Source organism: Silurus meridionalis, chromosome 3 (genome assembly GCF_014805685.1).
Source record: "Silurus meridionalis isolate SWU-2019-XX chromosome 3, ASM1480568v1, whole genome shotgun sequence".
Classification (NCBI taxonomy): domain Eukaryota; kingdom Metazoa; phylum Chordata; class Actinopteri; order Siluriformes; family Siluridae; genus Silurus; species Silurus meridionalis.
In genome coordinates this window covers 26819949-26840588 of record NC_060886.1, presented here as the reverse complement: position 1 = coordinate 26840588, position 20640 = coordinate 26819949, and the positions used below count along the sequence as shown (strand labels likewise).

Sequence of the window (20640 nt, the reverse complement as noted above, 5' to 3'; positions counted from 1 at the left end):
CCCTCTGGGTGGCGTTATACTCATAATGGAAAAACAAACTTACATTACTGTCTGTTTTGATCGTACAGATAAGAACAATACATCATTTGAATCTGTAAAATGTCTACTTTTAATATGTATCCACTTATAATAACAACAAAAACGCTGTGCTTTTGTAAACTCAGACAGGGGGCGCTCTCTGCCAGGTCATCTCACTTCACAAATCTAACTAAAACAGCCTGAATGTTGAATATTTGTGTGAATATTTGCCTCGCAGACATAATAAATATATGTATAGAAAGTTCAAAATGTATTTTACATAAACCACATTCACATCAATTACAAACATTATCTGATTATGTAATCGGTATGATGATAAAACAGTATTACTTATACCATAAATCCCATAAAACCATACCATAATTCGGTATGATTATGATAAAAGCTTCTTGATTAGACTTTACTCCCTTTTACTTGGTCTCCTGAACACACAACATACCTACCTTTCTCCTCTCCATCATATCAGCTACCTCTCTCCCTTTACCAGTCATAGTACCAACATTTAAGTGCCCACCTCAATGTCCACTCACCTACACTTACGATACCCCGTTGGCTAACGATAGCTGAGGTGGTCGTTGGTAACTCGGGCCTTAACCGATCTGGTATGAAATTCAGGTTTGTGATTTGCATATTTGATGATAAGAGTGCACTAGCTTGTGGCATCCTAATAGCTGGGCTAATAATAATAATAATAATAATAATAATAATAACGACAACAACAACAACAACAATAATAATAATAATAACATTATTACTACTACTACTAATACGTAGAACACAAAAACATAATAAATAATAATAATAATAATAATAATAATAATAATAATATTTAATAGGGTGAATCGGTTCATCAGAATGCCTTAACTGATTGGATGACGTAAAGAACCGATTCGTTCGGACCTGGTCGTTCCTCTGCTTTCCAATGCGCGGCGTTCTCCGTTATTCCGTTATGGACTAAAGCTCTCATCTCCGCTCCGCCTACACAAACCGGGCAAAGAGAAGCAGTGAGGATCCTCGCTGAGTCCGAAAAAGATAAAAACGAACAAAAGGGTCATTTTTCATTAACAAACGATGATCCACGGCGTCTCGGATGCAGCCTCGGTGTGAAAGCACAGTCGGAGTGTAAGCTGATATCGCAGCTCGGCTAAACCAAGCGAGAAGATGGCGAACGATTCTCCAGCTAAAAGTCTGGTGGATATAGACCTCGCCTCTCTGCGGGTATGTAGCGCTTAGCTTTAGCTCCCTCTCCTCGCCGCCTGGTCGCCGCTTCCACCGGAAACACTGCCTTGTGAAATATAAAAGCAATGCAACTGGCATTTGTTGTATCTTTGTGTTGGTTCTAAAATCTGTGTGTGTGTGTGTGTGTGTGTGTGTGTGTGTGTGTGTGTGTGTGTGTGTGTTATATTGATGTGGCTCGCCCAGGACCGAACACTCCTTTGTTTGCGAAAAAAAGCATTTTGCCGCTTATAAATACCAAAATTTCTGTTCATCATCATTTCTTATTGTTGTTTATGCTCAGCATTGTGTACACTTGTGTATGATTTGTGTGTGCTTTTAAGGATAGGTGCCTTGTGTGTTTTTCAGGACCCCGCTGGGATTTTTGAGCTGGTCGAGGTGGTGGGAAATGGCACATATGGACAAGTATACAAGGTGGGTTTGGGCCTTCAGCCTTCCTTTCTGCTTTAAAGCTCCATTTCTTACACCCATTTAAGTGAGTATTTATAATGTACTAAGCCCCAGTGTGAAATGAGATGTGATAATGCAATCCTATATAGTAGATCTCATCCAGTGATGGTGCACTGCTTGATTGGTATCCTGTTGGGATTTTCAGGATCAGATGGGCACTGCCCTGTATTTCCACTCTCTGAGACATGACAGTAATTTTGAGCCACATATCAGGTGATCACTATGATGTATTGTCCCATTGGCCCTGCTCCTTTTGTGCCATTTGATGGGTGTGATCGCCTCTGCGCATTTCCACTTCATTCCCCTTACTGCAGCAGAGCACCGTACTGCACAACTGGAGCAGGGCAGGAAGGCGTTAAAATCCAGTAACACATCGCGTTAATCTGGGGTTTCTTCCGCTCATACACCGGCTGCTCCCTGTTTGTCAGAGTACGACATCACATCCTGTTGGGAAGCCGCTGTGGAAAGTGATCGCGCCATGTCTGTGTGAACGTTAAATCGGGAAGAAAGTGCAGGTTTCTGATCTTGACAGAACCCCAACCAAACCCAATGAAATGCCTCTATAGACTAGATCAGTTTAACCTGGTGAGGTGTAGCTTTCTCTGTGATTTTAGCATGATTCTTCTGATTATCAGTATCTAAATTAGTGTATATAGTTTTAAGAACTCACGTTACAGTTGTCCCATGTTTATCTTTGTTACGTGCCAAAACAGAATTTCTGCCGATAAATGGACACCGCCCAAAAATGCTTTTTTTTTTTTCATTTTAATATTTCTTGTTTAAGCCATAAATCCTCCTCCCACACTCTTTAAACTCACACACAAAACATTTGCAAGAATATAGCGAGATGAATTTTGTGCAAATTTGTAGAAATGTGACATTTATAGCGAGTACTGTGGTACAGTAGGGTAGCGTAGCCTATCCGTAGTTTCTCTGCTTGTTTGTTTTTTAAGTGTTCTATGACGTCGAAAAAGGGACCGAGTTAAAGATGCACGTCACTGCATTCTTTATTTTCATCAGCTATATCTGGTGACGCATGTCTTCAACTCGATGAATAAGCAGAAGCCTATGGTTTCTTGTTATGCTACTTGTTTCTTATGGTGAACTGAAATCAGGACCATTCGACGAAACAAAATAGTTCTGTGCCAAATTTAAAATAAAATAAAGATAAACTGCGATAAATTGCATTGGAGAATATCTGTGAAAACTAAACCCATTTAATGCATTTAATTTCCATATTACTTTAAAATGGCAATACAAATATACGATTAAATAAAATCTTAAATAAAAATACTAAAATCTATTTAAAATTACCTTAAAAATAAAAGGTAACTGCACTGCATGGTGTTTTCTATAATATTTTGGTTTGAAATGATCCCAAACTTTGGAAACTTTCTGTTGTGGTCTGAATCTTCTCCTCGTCTCTCGCCTGTTTCTCAGTTTTTTTATTCTTCTGTGTTTACCAGGGTAGAGGTGGCAAAAGTACACACACCCTTTTCTTAAGTAGAAATACATATACTCATGTTTTAAAATATTCGGCTAAAAGTTGAAGTACCAATTTATACTTTTGTGAAAAGTGTAAAGTGAAAGAGAAGTTTGGGCTCTGACATGTAGAAGAATAGCCTTTATTTCTCACATAAACATTACAGCACAGTGAAATTTGTTCTTCGCATATCCTAGCTTGATTGGAAGCTGGGGTCAGAGTGCAGGGTCGGCCATGATACAGCGCCCCTGGAGCAAAAAGGGTTAAGGGCCTTGCTCAAGGGCCCAAGAGTGGCAGCTTGGCGATACCGGGGCTTGAACCCCCGACCTTCCGATCAGTAACCCAGTACCTTCACCACTGAGTTACCACTCCTCTGTACTTAAGTAAAAAGTAGTTATTACTTCTACCTGTTTTAGTGTCACTCTGGTAACTGGACCTCACATCATATTAATATTAGGGCTGTAATCAATTAAACTTAATCGCACATTTTTATCTGTTCTAAATGTACCATATATTAATACTTCATGTTTTTAATACTCTAATCAACATGGACATGGAGAAATATGGATGCTTTATGCAAATGTATGTTTATTATTAGTGAAACCAAATTCAACATAGAGCATGAAGACAACAAATTCTTGTAAATGTTTTAAAGTATTAATGGTGGTTTAAATGACAAAAATCATCAGGACACCAAACGGAACTTTTTGTTATGTTTCCACACGGACAGTTAATGAGGTGATACCGGAGAAACTGCACCTCTTCAAGTCTAATCAAGAAGCTTTTATCATAATCATACCGAATTATGGTATGGTTTTATGGGATTTATGGTATAAGTAATACTGATTTATCATCATACCGATTACATAATCAGACAATGTTTGTAATTGATGTGAATGTGGTTTATGTAAAATACATTTTGAACTTTCTATACATATATTTATTATGTCTGCGAGGCAAATATTCACACAAATATTCAACATTCAGGCTGTTTTAGTTAGATTTGTGAAGTGAGATGACCTGGCAGAGAGCGCCCCCTGTCTGAGTTTACAAAAGCACAGCGTTTTTGTTGTTATTATAAGTGGATACATATTAAAAGTAGACATTTTACAGATTCAAATGATGTATTGTTCTTATCTGTACGATCAAAACAGACAGTAATGTAAGTTTGTTTTTCCATTATGAGTATAACGCCACCCAGAGGGTTAATCGTGTGAATCATGGTGGGTTTAGCGTTTGATTTGAGACTTGAGACTTTTCTGTGGAGTTAATTTATTTTTTTATATCTAAGTAAAGAAAGGATGCCGTGAATAAATGAATGTGCTGAAGGTTTTAATTTTGCCTCTTTTATATTTATTTATTTATTTATTTATATTTATTTTTTTATTTAAAATGGTCAAGCAGAAATGTGCGCTGAATTGATAATATAAGATATATATACACATTTATAAATAAACTTATAAATTTAAATTTTTATATATATATAAATATAAAATACAAAACTAATTAAAAATGTTGTTACCTAATGAATGTGTCCAGGCTGAACATCCACATAAAGAACACAAGCAGAGAAAAGATGATGATGATCAGGAATGTCTCTGTTCTCAGTCATGATGTTTACATCACTGACTCCCTCTGTCTCATCCACGTTAACCCCAGACTTCTTGTTGCTTTCTGCCTGCTCATTCTTAGCTTTCTAAACTAGTCTAAGTCTGTGGTGAGTGAAAGGCAGGACATTATACACCAGTGGATTGAAAAATGAATTTAATAAAAATATTGACCATATTTCACCAAATCAATGATTAAAACCAAAGTAACGAGCCTGTTTTAAAAATGTAAGAAGTATAAAGTACAGATGTTTGTGTAAAAAATTTAATGAGTAAAAAGGTACCAATACCATAAAAATCTACTAAAGTAAAGTATTTGTACCGTATTTTTCGGACTATTATTATTTATGAATTTTTCCTGAACCCCATAACATTAGACCAATGAAATTTTTCCGAACGGAAACGAAAAAACGCACCTCACCTGTGTTCTGAGCTGCACGGCATCAGGAGAAAAAAAGTTTTCTTTTAAACGCACGACGATGACAAAAGATAAACTCCCGAGAGAAATAGTTGTGAAAGGAAGGAGGAAGACAGTGAACAATGATTTACTTGGTAGGCTACTGTTTAGATACAAGCCGTTGTAGCGTGTTGAGTCTGGGTCATGGGAGAGCTCACTAACTCCAGCTGCAACAGAAATCATATAAGCACAGACAGGTTTCCAAAACTCGTGCTTTTTTATTTTTCTTGGCAACAGCGTTATGGGTTAGTCAAAGAACATTAGAAATGAGCATCAGAAAATAATAAGGACATAATCCTCGTCTTGCACACACGCAGTAATAGTGGAAAAATGCTGTGCCAGGCTATTCCCAAAATACTGCTATGCTCCTAAAGGAAGCGCAACATATTTCACCTGTTAAACCCGTGTGTAACGTGTCTTTCGGTAAAGCCTGTGTATAGTACATTAGTTTCGGTTTAGACACCAGCGGATTATAGACAGGTGCGGCTTATTTATGTTTAAAAAAAAAATATTTGTAAAATTCAGTGGGTGCGGCTTATATATGGGTGCGCTTTATAGTCCGGAAATTACGGTACTTCGGTACTACCAACCTCTGGTCCAGAGGGCCCAATTATAAACGTGCATGCATTTCTTCTTTCTGTAAAAAACACAAAACAAAACCAAAAAATCATTTGAGTATGAAAGATGAAGCAATTTGTGTAAATCAACATTTGTATGGTTTTTAACGATAATTGCAGACTGCAAGTTGACAACCATGTTTTTAAAAAAAATCAATATAACGTTAGGGCTTTAGCTACCAATTATTTTAATAATCTATTATTCTACCAATTATTGAAAAGATTAATCGAGTCATTTTTCTTTATTAAATAAATAGACAAAAGAAAATAAGAAGGATCTCTTTAAATGAACAAGTAACGTAGTAACAAGTTTACCTTTTTAAAAAATTCACATTAAATCGCTAAAATTACAATGATTATCTGTGAAAACTAAAGCCATTTAATGCATTTCATTGCCATAGAAACATATGAATAAAAAAAATCATAAATATAAAAATTTATTTCAGATAACTCTTTAAAAATAAGTAAATGGAAACGCACCGTATGGGGTTTACTTTGTCTTAGTTTGATATGATCCCAAACTTTTTGTTCTTGAATCTTCTCCACGCCCCTCACTGTGTTCTCTCTGTTCCCCATCTTTCATTCTTCTGTGTTGTATGGAAGCTCGTTTCAGCAACATAAAAAATGTTTGCCCAATTCCGACCTTTTTCTTGTAATTCCGAGTTTATTTCCGGCATTCTGACTTATTTTCTTGCAATTCAAAACTGTATTTTTGCAGTTGCAAATTCAATTTCTAACTATTTCTCGTAAACATCCAACATTTCTGGTGCATCCACCGGTAACCATGTTGTGCGCCTGAAGTTTGAAGCTGTTGGTGTGTACGGTTGCCAGTCTTAAACCATTTTCAGCAAACATTATATTAATTGCAGTCCAAATCCTTCTTCATAGTTCTTAAGTTTAATCCTGCTCAGTAACTTAATGCCTCTTTAAACTGTGCTTGTGGAGCCATCTTCAGCAGTGGTCTCCAATTGAGAACTCCATCCAGAGTTAGGTGGTCAGAGACAGCTCAACACATTAACACCAACACAATTACGTGAGTGGGGGCACGGCATCCAAGAATCCCAGTTCACCAAAACAGTCTAAAACTATTATTCCTCCAGATTTTTCTGCTCATTTACCTAAGAAACACATTTACAAAATACTTGACTAAAAGTCTTTTTGAACTTAGACCTAAACACTGAGTCTGGAAAACTTATTGGAAGGTTGTTCCATAACTAGGGGGCTATGTAAGAGAATGATCTGCCCCCATCTGTACTTTTCTCTATTCTAATTACCAACAAATAGCCTGTATCTTTTGATCGAAGTAGTTGTATGTGTGTTGTATGTCAGCAGTAGTATTTTATAATCAATGTGAGATTTGTTTGGGAGTTTTGTAGAGTGTATGAGATGAAGTAATTTTTTCCGGTAATTATTCTAGCTACTGCATTCTGGACTAACTGGAGCTAATTTTTGCACTTACTAGAACCTCCAGACAGTAAGACATTACAATAGTCAATCCTAGAACAAAAGCATGAACTAGTTTTTCTGTGTCATGTAATCCTATTTCTTATTTTAGCAATATTCCTGAGATAAAAGTAGGCTGTCCTAGTGGCATTATCTACATGAGCTTAAAAGGAAAGACTGGAAACAAGGTTTTTTTGGTAAGACGGAAAAAGACCATTCAGAGATGCTCTGTAATCAGAAAGGCTGTTTCTGACTGCATGTTGGCTTGTAAGAGTACTTCTCACTTTTAAAATCTAGTAGAAGGAAGTTAACAAGCATCCACTGTCTAATGACCTTTACACATTCCTCAAAATTATTAAGCTGTTCTCTCTTCACTGGCTTTGCTGAAGCATACAACCCTGCATAATCAGCATAGCAATGGAAGCTAATACAGGTTTTCTTAATATCCATAGGCAGCATATATAAAGAAAAAAGCAGTGGGCCTAAGACAGATTCTTGTGGAACACTAAACTTTACCTCAGTAAGTGTAATGAACTTGCTATTTACATCAACAACCTGATAACGATCAAATGAGAACCGAGCAAGCAGAGAGCTGTTCCCTTTATTCCAACAACATTTGAGTCAATCAAGGAGAATATTATGGTTTGTGAAAAGATGCACTAATGTCAAGCAACACTAACATGGAGACACAGACACACATGGTGGTACCAAGAAGTTAGAGGTAGAGAACATCTCACAAACGCTTGATCAGATTGAGATCTGGGGAATTTGGAACAATGTGTTCAGTGTAGCAGGGAGCCTTGTCCATTTGGAAACACTTTTGCAATCAAGGGGTGTAACTTGGTCTGCAAAAATGTTTAGTTATATGGTACATGTAAAAGTAACATCCACTTGAATTCCTGGATGCAGGTTTTAAGAGCAAAACATTTCTCAGGTGAGGTCGACACCATCTTCTATTGCTCTTTGGTTTAGTTCTGATGCTCTCCTGCATGTTGTAGGTGCTTTTGGTGATAGACAGTGGACAACATTGCACTCTGATCTCTCTACAGCTACACAGCTCTATACCCACTGTGTGCTCTAATTCCTTTGATCAGCGCCAGCATTAACTGTTTCAGTATTTTGTGCTACTTAAGCTCTTCTCTGGATCTCGACGGGCTAGCCTTTACACATGTATTACTGAGCTTTGAGAGGCCATGAGCCTGGTTTACTGGTTGTCCATTATTTTGACCAGTAGCACTTTACAGGACCTGCCATTTTTAAGATGCTCTAACCCAGATGTGTAACTATCACAAAAATCCTTATTGTAAGAATTGACTGCTCAGTTCACACACTCATTTATCTAAACCTGTTTTTACTAGTAAATAATTTTGTCAGTAAAACTTTTCAAAATTGCTGCAATGTAGTATCTGTTGGTGTTTACAAGTTTAAGAGTAAAGTGCTGTCTGCCCTGTTGTGTATGCAAATGGTAAAAACTGTTTAACCGAGATTGTACCCTTGTTTGTAGTTAAAGGTAAACCACTACATTTGACCTGCCTCCTGTTTGTGTGAAATGATTACAACTACAATTGCAATGATTTTCAAATGGTGTTTAACAGGACACCAATTATTCATAAGCATTTATCCTGCTTATTTGAATTATATAAAATGTGTGCTCATGCTGCTTTAGTGGTGAGGGCAGTGGGGGAGGGCAGACTTCATCTAGTATAATTACAAGGGAAATTGAGAATATCTGTAGCTTTTGGAGGCCAGAGCTGATTCTCACAGGTCTCATGTACTCGACTTTGGCTATTAGCCCAGTTCTTCAAACAGTGCTTTTAGACCAGCCCGGTAAATGGAAAACGGTGATCTACCACTGCTCGTGTTGTCATCTACGTAATCTCCCACACTACGGAGCATGAATTTGGATGATGTGAATAGACCTGGGTAGGGAGGGGCTGCATCTCCTGAACCTCTCTGGTAGTGACTTGGACTCCAAACTGTATCAGGATTGCATTAGATCGCATTCTTGCATGTACTTGGCTGTTTGATGGTGGTAGGCTGAAGTATGTTAAAATTTCACCTCTAGTTGCATGCTTACCTCATCTCTCCGCCATGGGAAATGTGGTGGACCAATCAATATTTTGTGTATTCAAATAACTGGTTCTGTTGTGACTTTCTTAGGTTGTCTTGTAGCATGTGCTTGAGTTGCTATCTATCCTATCTACACTCTTACATTTGCTTAAAGAGCACCTTGATAACTAAGAAATATAGCTTCAAATCCAAATAAGAGCCAGCAAGCCCTCTCTGCCATTTTCCAGCAGTCTAACTGGCACTCATTATTTTGCTGGATGTGTATCACGAAGCTGCTCACGAAGGTGGACCTTGTGTAAGGATTTTGGGTTTTAGTTGTAGAAATTGATCCTGGTGCCTCTGTTCTGATGAGAAAGAATGCTATAAACTGTGTATGAATTCTTGACTCCATCTTGTCATGTGAAATAAGAATGATGGATGCTTTCTGGTGGTGCTGGAAAACTGGATCCATTAGGAATTTGTGTTTTAGTGCCTTTTGAAGTAGGGCAGTGTATTGACAAGAATACAGGGGCAGTAATACAATATTTTGCAGTATATTGTGATACTGTAAGCAAGGCAATAATTGAGATATATTTTAGTTTAGGAATAGGATATCATTTTAGGTAATCTAACTAGCTAACTAGTTGCAAAGTAATGGAGAGTGTGTTAGAGAAGTGAAGAAAAGAGTGCAGGCAGGGTGGAGTGGGTGGAGAAGAGTGACAGGAGTGATTTGTGATAGAAAAATATTTGCAAGAATGAAAAGGTAAGTTTATAGGACTGTGGTGAGACCTGCGATGTTGTATGGTTTAGAGACAGTGGCATTGAGTAGAAGACAGAAGGTGGAGCTGGAGGTAGCAGAGCTGAAGATGTTGAGGTTTTCGTTGGGAGTGACGATGATGGACAAGATTAGAAATGAGTTTATTAGAGAAACAGCACATGTAGAACGTTTTGGAGACAAGGTGAGGGAGGCGAGATTGAGATGGTTTGGACATGTGCAGAGGAGGGACATGAATTATATTGGTAGAAGAATGCTGAGGATGGAGCCACCAGGTAGGAGGAAAAGAGGAAGGCCAAGGAGGAGGTTCATGGATGTGGTGAGGGAAGACATGCAGGTAGTTGGTGTGAAAGAGGCAGATGTAGAGGACAGGGGGGTATGGAGACGGATGATCTGCTGTGGCGACCCCTAATGGGAGCAGCTGAAAGAAGAAGAACTAGCTAACTAGTGTTTTACATTTAAAAGCTAAACTTCAAGAGAGACAAGAAAATAAAGAGTAGGAAAGATTATTATTTATCGCGCATGCTGCCACACACTTATAACCAGACAAAGCTTAATTTGTCACTCGAAGAATATTGGTATATATGCCTGAGTGTGCAGGACATGCTTGTTTTTCCGTGCCTGACTGCATTTCTGTTTTAATGCCATTTTAACATATTACCGCCTAAAAAAGAGACACAAACAAACCATATTGCTGTCAGTGCAAATCAGTCAATGCTATTACTTTGATTCAATTCAATTGAATTCATTTTATTTGCAAAGCAATTTTTTTTTACAGTGTACACTCTCAAAGCAGCTTTATGCCGATACAGCGGTTATAAGGTTGTATAAAAGCATGTGTAAGTTTCTTGTCTATAAGTTTATCCCTTATAATTGTTTATCCCTGATGTGCACACCAATGGCGACTGTTTACAATGGAGGAACTTTTAAAAGCTTTAAACTGCTTAAACAACGCTGCTGCTGGCCCGGACAAAATCAACTACTGGTTTTTAATAATACCGACCCCAAAGCACTCTGCCGATCCTCTTGGAAAACCGTAACACCATCTGGAAGTCAAGAGATGTTCCACCTCACTGGAAAGAGGCAATACTTATACTCGTATCTAAACCGGGCAAAGATCATAGCGATCCAAACAACTCTTGCCCTATAGCCCTGACCAGCTGTCTGTGGAAAACCATGGAAAGAATGCTAAATAATCATTTTGGGTGGACACTGAAGACCGAACACCAAATCAGCAACTACCAATGTGGTTTTAGACAAGGAAAAAGCGCTTAAGACCATTTTGTAAGACTGGAAACATTAATACGGAATTGGTTCATCAAAAAAAAGAGCATACAGTTGCTGTCTTCTTTGACCTTGAAAAAGCTTACGATACAACACGAAAGTATTAAGACTTGTACGAAATGGGCTTTCGAGGGTACCTTCCAAATTTCATCGCCAACTTCTTATCCAACAGATGTTTTCATGTCCAAGTTGGAAACGCCCAATTGAACCTATGCACACAAGAATTAGGGGTGCCACAAGGAAGCTTTCTGCCAATTACTTTTTTTAGCATAAAAATTAACAGAATTACAAATATCATTAGACCCAGCATATTTAGCAGTATCTTTGTTGCTTATGTATCTATGCTATAAAGTCAAAAATATGATCGAATATGTAATCCAAAGGCAGCCACAGTTATGCAAAAAAAGATTTACAACTGGACAATTAAAAAACTGTTTACATTTTTCAAAACGTGCACTTCTGCCTCCTACAATCTCTCCATCCGTATCCTGAACTCTTTATGGAAAGCGAACACATGAAAGTCCTCAAAGAAACCACGTTTCTGGGACTCCCAGATATAAAACTGTTAAGAAAGAAATGCTTAAAAAATTGACATACTGTCTAAAATAAAATGGGGCATATGCCATACTATTCTGTTGAGATTAGGCAGAACTCTGGGCCGTTCCCCAGATGGACTACGGAAGTGTAGTCTATGGGGCAGTCAGGAAATCCAATACCAAATATTGGACACATTACACCACCTAGGACTAAGACTCTCTCAGAGCATTCAGGACATCACCAGTTCAAAGTTTGTACATTGAACGCTTGAAATCGGCCTTGCACTACGTAACCAAACTAAAGACGGACGAGAATAACCCAGTCTTCTTCCCTCAATACCTACAGCTGTATGAAGCAGGACCCACGTACATCAGCCCACTTGGGATCTGCATATAACTCCATTTAGAAAACAGGGATGTTTTCTAAATGGAGTTACATAAACCTATATATTCTGATGGATCCTGAAGGGCAACTGCATATCTGCAGCAGTATCGTTTCGAACACCAGCAACGTGGTATCCGTATTCCTGAACAGAGCTCAATCTTTACAGCTGAAGCTCCTGCCCTGCTTTTAGCTCGAGCAAATAGAGAGCAATCAAGCAACTGTTTCATCCAAACACTTGAAACTCTAAAGACTGAACATCCCATAATTACCTTCTTAAAGTGGACTTCCTAAAGAGACAAATCACAGCAATATTTTTTGCTTGATACAAGCCACCTTTGGACTGAATGGCGACCTACAGGCAGCACTGCTGCTTAAGAAGCTCTCAAAATGCAAATCATAGACTGTAAAATTCCACCCTTAGACCTCAACGGAGAAGTCGACATGTCATCACTGTAAAATGAACATGACCATAAAACACACATTAATAGACTGCAATACACTTAAATAAAACACAACACATCTTTTCTACTCAGAAGGTACATATGAACGAATCTTCAAAAATGTATCACCAAAGAAAAAACTAGAATACTTACAGAACTTTCAACTGAAGGACTCCATCAAACTCATTGAACTCTACAGTAATCACAATCTGTAAAAGCTTGTAACATCTCATCATGCCCACCATGACCTTGCCATGGTGATCACCACCACCGATGGCATGGCATTAATAAACATAAACACTATAGTGTGATCAGGGTGTACGTTGTGATGCCGTAGAAGAAAGACCTTAGACTTAAAAAAGACTTACTGACTTGACTTCAGGGAGAAATCATTTTTTACGTACCTGCTAGACAAATGCAGAAGAAAGCGCTCTATCTAGAGGTCGGGATATAAACTGAAAATAAAACAACCACGATGAAACTTGCTTGAGAAAAAAAAAATTGACATTTTGTTTTTTGAGAATCAATACCGTGAGAGCAGTACTCGCGTGTATCAATATCTTCTTACACCCCTATTTTTAGGGGATTCCTTCTGTGAAAGAGGGTGTGCACATGATCATGCCCCTTTCAGCAGTGAGCAAGATGATTTTGGAGTGAGAGAGAGAGAGAGAGAGAGAGTGTTTGCAGAACGGTGTCACTTCAATTTTACGTCTCTTTTTCCTCAGAGGTCTCAGACCTTCAGGTATGATTGATTGTGTCCAGTACTGCTTATGAACAGGTGGTGTGGCTGGCATGCTGGGATTTGTCACTGGCCATGGTGCTGATGTGTTCCAGGTTTGGAACAATATAATATAATGTAATAGAGGCTACAGCTCTGGGGAAGAAGCTGTTCCTCAGTCTGTTAGTGTGTGTCCTGATTGTCCTGTATCTTTTGCCCGATGGTAGGGGTAGGGGCATAAACCATGTGGAGGTTGGGGAGCTTGGTTCCCACAATCCTCTGTGCAGTCTTAACTATCCAAACTAGTTCTCTCCGGTTCTCTACAGTGCACCTGGTGTGCCACACTGCATTACTATTAATTGTCGGATGTGTCGCATCATGGCGGATTTGGGTGCTTGATTTGAGACTTTGCGCATCAGTAAAGCAAATGTTTATTAATTAAAAAGATTTTTCGCTGGAGTTTATTTTTTTTTATGTTTGAGTAAAGATGTGAATGTAAATGTGGATGTGAATAAATGTGTTGCATTGTAGGTTTTAATTTTGCCTCTTTTTTTTATATTTATGTATATTTTGAATCAAAATGGTCAAGCAAATGCGTGCTGCGTTAATCATGCGTTAATAAAATTAGCGGCGTTATAATGAATTTGACTTAACGAACTGTCGAACCATTATTATTATTATTATTAGTACTATTTTCAACACAAGACCAAAATATAATTATAGTAATGTTGCACAGTGTAATGTACATCTCAAAGTATCAGGAGAAATAATCATAATACAGTGGAACCGGTTATGTAGCCGGCCTAGGGGACGCCAAGAAGCGTCGAGATAACCGATGATCGAGATGAACGAAAACCAATATGGCGGCAATATATTAACGTGCTTGAAATTTCTTTATGTACATGTGCATTATTAAATGAGAATGTGCATGCACATGTTTTTGGAGGTTTTTTTACACAACAGCGTTGCCGCAATTGATTGATTGGTCATGCGGATCGAGATAACCTGTAATGCGGATGAGGAGGCGGAAGCCGAAGTCAACGCAAACAAAGTTTATTGAGAATACTCAGGAGATAATCCACCAATACTTGTAGCGAAGCAGTAATATCCAGTGGTGCGCTCAGGGAGCGCGGTCCACGAAGTTCTGTGAAAGCAGAGACAGTTTGTGTAGAGAATCCACGGATCCAAGCTATGGAAAGCGCAGTGCTGGGCAGCAACGGATAAACGCGGCGACATAAAAAAATCGACATAACCGATTAAAAATGCTAAGACAAAGCGAGAATTTGGCGGTTCCACTTCAAAAACGTCAACTTAATAGGGATGGCCAGTTAACTGAGGTCGAGATAAGTGGGTTCGACTGTAATAACAAAATGTTTAAACCTAATAAATCAATTACAATAATTTATTATAGTATGTAGTATAAATATTAGTTATTAAGAAGATATATTAAGTAGATATTTTGAAGAATGTAGTTAACCAAATAGTTTTTGATATATTTTTTGGTTGGTTTCACACATGGATTGTGGCAACAGAAGGTTGCACAACTTTGAGTATTTCACATGTAGGTTGAATCTGTTTCTATTTAAGTGGACAGTGAGTGGATACGCACAGTATACAAGTCCATAAATATACGGACAGTAATTAAAATTTTGCTTTAGTATATTTTTATTTGAAGGCATAATTTTATTTCTTGCCTTCATGCTACAAAACTGTAAATAATTTCTTCAGAAATCCTCAACACTTCAGTTAACTTCAGATTCATTTTTATAGCACGTATAAAGATGTTGTACATTAGAATTTATACATTATTTGCTATAGTTAAAGCCTATATGTTTATTCCTAATTCGCCAGGGAAAAACTCCCTGAGATGGTATGAGGTATGAGGAGGAAACCTTGAGAGGAGCCAGACTGAGAACGGAACCCATCCTCATTCCCCTTTTGGGAAGTTTTGATTGTTGACACCTTCTTCCTAGAATCTTGACCTTTCAAGGCCAAGATTCCAGGAGGTAGGTGTCACCAATCAAAACTTCCCAAAAGTAACCACAATGGATCTATGGCATGATGCAAACCATTGGGAAACCAGATTCAAGTTAGTCTAAGCATTTTTAAAAATGCTAGCGCTGCTCTTAAACAACATTCTATAAACAAATAAATAAGAAGACACATAAGAAATGCGTGAATGTTTTACCTGCTCACAGGTCATAACTTATTGCAGATGGGCATTGACCATGAAGTACTTTTCAAATGACCGTTTGTAGATAACTTCCCCTAGATGTCTGTACAGAGTCCCTGATTATCTTTAAGCGACGACTGAAGACCTACCTCTTCCTGAAATACCTAAATTAGCACTTTCCAAGTTTGTAGAATTCGAGTTATATTTATATTAAGTTTGTAATCTTGCGTACCAGTGTAGATTTATTAATTACTAGAGATTTAAAGCACTTTTGTACGTCGCTCTGGATAAGGGCGTCTGCTAAATGCCGCTAATGTAAATGTAAATAACGAAGTAATTTGTTCTTCAATGTCCGAGTCAGTCACGTGATCTGAATCTTAACCGAAATTTTACTTCGATTTCACTTGCGTAACAACTGAAGAAAAAAAAACCCTCACGAGAGCAAGCAGGAGTGAAGACGGCTGTAGTACAGACCTGCAGCGCTTTTGGTAGCATCAAGAAAGACCATTTCATTTATAACTGTAAGTTTGTTTCTCGCGGTTCTTTAAAAACGGGACGTCCGCCTACGTGGTTTCGAATTAAAAAACCCTTAGATTAAAGCATCCAGCGTTCTAATGGAATATAATCTATAAAACAACATTGAATACTTAATGTCAACGCCAGTGCGCTGTGGTGCAGCTGAAAGAGAAAGAACGTAACTATTTATTGACCTGACTGTTCATAAGAGACTTTCTCAAAGACCATTTCTGATTTCTTAAGGACATGAATGCTAAACACAGACACACACACATTCATGTTTATTGAGTTTTTTTTGTCTGAGAGTGGCTCCTCTTTTCCTCCTCCTTTTCCTGGATATCGGCCGGGTGTCAGCTGACTGAAATAAAAGGCTGTGATTGGTTGTGGAGCAGTGTGCATTCATCCTGTAGCTAGGCAGACTCCTTAACTCCCATGCCTACAGGCCTACATTCCACTATATTCCAGCTCCAACACACACACACACACACACACACACACACACACACACACACACACACACACACACACACACACACTTACTTTGCTGGTTACTGCTAGCAAACAGAGGTGAATGTTTTCTTAGTTTTGTGAGACATCGTGAGGGCAGGGCGGGAGATGTCTGCTCTTTGTAGGACACCATATGCCCGAATGTTTATCTGCTTTTTTATGAGATGGTAATTGGTTGGATATTTTACTCAGATGCTATAACACACAGGATCTCTTCACAGTGAACAACCTCACACTGACTCACTAGCACTCTTCTGTTTTCTGTCAGATTGTCTGACTTTGTAAAACTATGTGATGTTATTTTAATTAGACCCAGAAGAACAAGGCATTTGTATAATTTGCCCAAGTAAGTAATGATGCTGTATTTTTGAATAAATGTGGCGCTTTTTTTTTTTCTCTGAGGCATTACATCATAAAGTGCTTCTTATATATATATATATATATATATATATATATATATATATATATATATATATATATATATATATATATATATATATATATATATATATATATATATATATATACATATATATATATATATATATATATATATATATATATATATATATATATATATATATATATATATATATATATATATAAAAAATAAAAAATCTATGTTTTTATATGCACAAGCAATCCATTGTTCATAGCTGCCGTGCATGCCACTTATTTCAGTACACACTGACAATTAACTGTCTGTGGTTTTAGCTTTTGTTTCCAAGCCTGGCACCTGTGTCAGATGTACCCATATCCCTCCCCCTCATTGCACAATCTGAACACAATTCGTATCGTTGTACCTAACATGGGTTATCAATGAACAAGACACCTAATATGAAGTGGGATGATGATGATTGTATTATATTATTACTACTATTAGCTTTAGGCAGGTAGCTTTTTTTTTAATTTATTTTTTTTATAAAGGTAGACAATGCGGTCAGTCAGGGCAAGACAGGCATGTCCCGCACTCTCTCAACCTGCGCTAACTTTGTTTATTGATTTCCTTTTTTTAAACATATTTCCATCTGAAAAACAAACCACACATAAACAAAATACACTGCCTCTGCGCAAGTCCGTCAACGCTGCCAATACTTCCCATGGAAGTTCTAACCCTGCGGCGGAAGTTTTTACAACGGTACCCCTTCAGGTGGCAAGTGGATATTACAAGTGTGCCCTTGTGCTATTTGCTATCTATCTAGCGGTTGGGATAAAACTCAAAACAAACCAACTGCTATGAATCTTGTACGAATTATTAACATAAAAAGTGCTTTGTATATCGACATTTAATGCTGAACAGCAACAAATCTGGTTTTCTAGTCAGCATGTTGAAGAGGACAGTGTTGAGATTAAGGATAAGGGCGTCTGCCAAATGCAATAAATGTGAAATGTAAATGTAGTGGCTCTTAAACTTTAGCAAGAATTCAGTCAAGGCAGTGACATTGCGAAAAGAAACATTGGAAACTTGTTTGCTGCACATCAGCATGAGGGAATTGGATAAAGGTCAGGCTGAGGGGAAAAAAGAAAACGATGACAGTCCAGCACTGCTGACATGATCCTCTTCAGTTAGATCTAATCCCAGTACTCCCCGTTTCTCTGTAAGAACTATCAACCTTTTTCTTTATTAAAGAGCAATACTAAATAAGGGAGCAAATAAGACGGGTCTCTTAAAATGAACAAGCAATTTATTTCCTTTTTTTGGTGAAAAAAATGACCATTTTATTGCTGAAATTGCACACAGGAATATCGGTGAAAACGAAACCCGCTCATTGCATTGAATTGCCATATTACATCAAAATACAAATACAGTGCGTTTAAAAGGTTGCTCTGCATTGGCTGCGTAAAGTAGATTACAGGAATCTGTGTAATGAAGCTCGTAAATTTTCTCACTGGTGGGTTTATGTATTACATCTCGCACAATATCGTGACGTGGTTTTCTTGTCTCGGGGGGAAAAAAACCGGCCTGAATCTGTGTATTTAGTGGCAGCTTTAAAACGTGCTCTACTACTTACTCTACGCAGCTGCTGCTTTGGCCCGAATAGTCTCCTTAACCCCTCACTGTTCTCTCCCCAGTTCCTCCATTTCTCATTCTGCAGGTCCTCTGTGTCTACCTGTCCAGGGCGCGTCAGTTTTAATGGTCCGTGGGAAACGCAGTTGGACAAAACAAAGCCTCGATAAATTTTTGTAATTGAGTTACTTAAGGAATTGTTCAGCCCTGATGTAAACTGTTCTGTACTTTTGTAAAACAGACATCTGTCAGGTAGAAGAAAAAGCATCAGAGCTTGAGCTAGCTAGCCTTATAATTTGTCATTAAAAATATTGCTATCTTCTATTTAGCAAAGCTTTTTTATTGGCTGTCTGGCTACTGTATAAACACGTTGTTATTTGTTAGTTAAACATCAATACCATAGATGAAATATATTTCATCTTATATCAAATTTCTTGAATTGTTGTAATCTCTGGACTCAAATGCAGTGGCTTCAATATGCCTGTGGTGGTCAGAGCCTTTTATAGAATAGTATAAAATACCCTTTATTTGTCACACATACATTACAGCACAGTCCCAGCACAGATTGTGCATCCCAGCTTGTTCGGAAGCTGGTGTCAGAGCGCAGGGTCGGCCATAAAATGGCGCCCCTGAAACACAGATGGTTAAGGGCCTTGCTCAAGGGCCCAAGGGTGGCGATACCAGGGCTTGACCTTCCCCCGACCTTCTGATCAGTGACCCAGCTCAACCCTCTCAATGTGTGTTCAGTCAGTGTATTTTAAAAAGAAAAGTTCAACTTTGTTGCGCAGTAGCTTACACTTAGCACAAGGCAGTTTTAAACAAGTTTATGTATTTTACACAAATACTCAAAATTTTTATGCAGGATTCCGAAAATGTGTGTGTGATCGAGTTAATGCTCGGGGTAGAAATTCAACTGGAATGGCATTAAATCTGACTGTTTAAACCAAGATTATCCTGCAAGAGTTTATTATAACCACTTAATTCACAATTTTTCCCATTATTTCCCTTATTTTCCCGTTATTTCCTATGGAAAGTTTCCAGTCTTGAAAGTTCCTGAAATTGTTCACCCCTATTGCTAGTATTGGTATGTGTAGTACAGCTTTGGACAGTGATTATCCACTCAGAACTTATAGCTAGAACCAGTCCAGTGCCTAGTCATGCTCATTGTATTGCTTTACTTCTGGTGTGATGTCATCAGGTGGTTCATCTGTTAACATCCCAGGAATAAAAATGTCAGCTAGTAACCGGGTTAACAAGAGTGTCAGTGAAAATCCTAGTGTCAGGCAGCCAATCAGAACTCCTCTCTATAAAAACCCAACGATATTTTGAGGTTACAGTCAAACCAGTTGGACCTGCAGAATTGATAGTTGTGAGTGGAAGCAGCTCTTGACTGACGAGAGTGATGACACAGTAGAGCTCTTGCATATGGCATATTATAACCCTGAGAGGAAAATAAATATTTGAAACCAGTACACGCGTTCTCCTCTGCATGCGTATCGATTTTCTTCTTAGGCTTATAATTTGCCACGCATACAATCTTTATTAACACTTTATAAGACCTTAAGTATATTGCGATGTTTTTGATGCATCATGCAGCCGGAGTTTGAAATATCCATGAGTAACTATGGTACCCGATGGAAGATTATTAAAGTTTCTTTCTGTCACTTAAATCTTGTGATTTAATCATAACCATGATTGCTGGTGGAATCTATTGACACACCCCATGGCCAGCACAGACCTTCTGTAACTCAAATTTAGACTTAATTAACAGTGCAGGCTTCTGACGGCCAAACACTGCATCCACGTCTGCTTTATGATTGACATCATGTGCTATGCATGTTCATTCATGCGCTGTACACATTCTGTCGATTTAACAAGACGGACACATTCGAAATGTTCCCGACCTGCTCATATGAA

The 20640-nt window shown here is 38.1% G+C and overlaps 1 protein-coding gene across 7 annotated transcripts in view; it reads left to right on the top strand.

Moving 5' to 3' along the window:
* Positions 1-930: 930 nt before the first annotated feature.
* Positions 931-20640, top strand: part of map4k4 (mitogen-activated protein kinase kinase kinase kinase 4) — a 59714-nt gene continuing 40004 nt past the window's right edge. For 3 of the 7 annotated variants that reach the window (XM_046845846.1, XM_046845845.1, XM_046845844.1), the window contains exons 1-2: positions 936-1257; positions 1624-1689. In XM_046845846.1, coding sequence (XP_046701802.1) covers positions 1201-1257; positions 1624-1689 — 123 coding nt within the window. In that variant the 5' untranslated portion in view covers positions 936-1200. Of the gene's footprint in view, positions 1258-1623; positions 1690-20640 lie in introns of all 7 variants that reach the window. The other 4 variants (XM_046845848.1, XM_046845850.1, XR_006925257.1 and 1 more) reach the window with 3 other exon arrangements.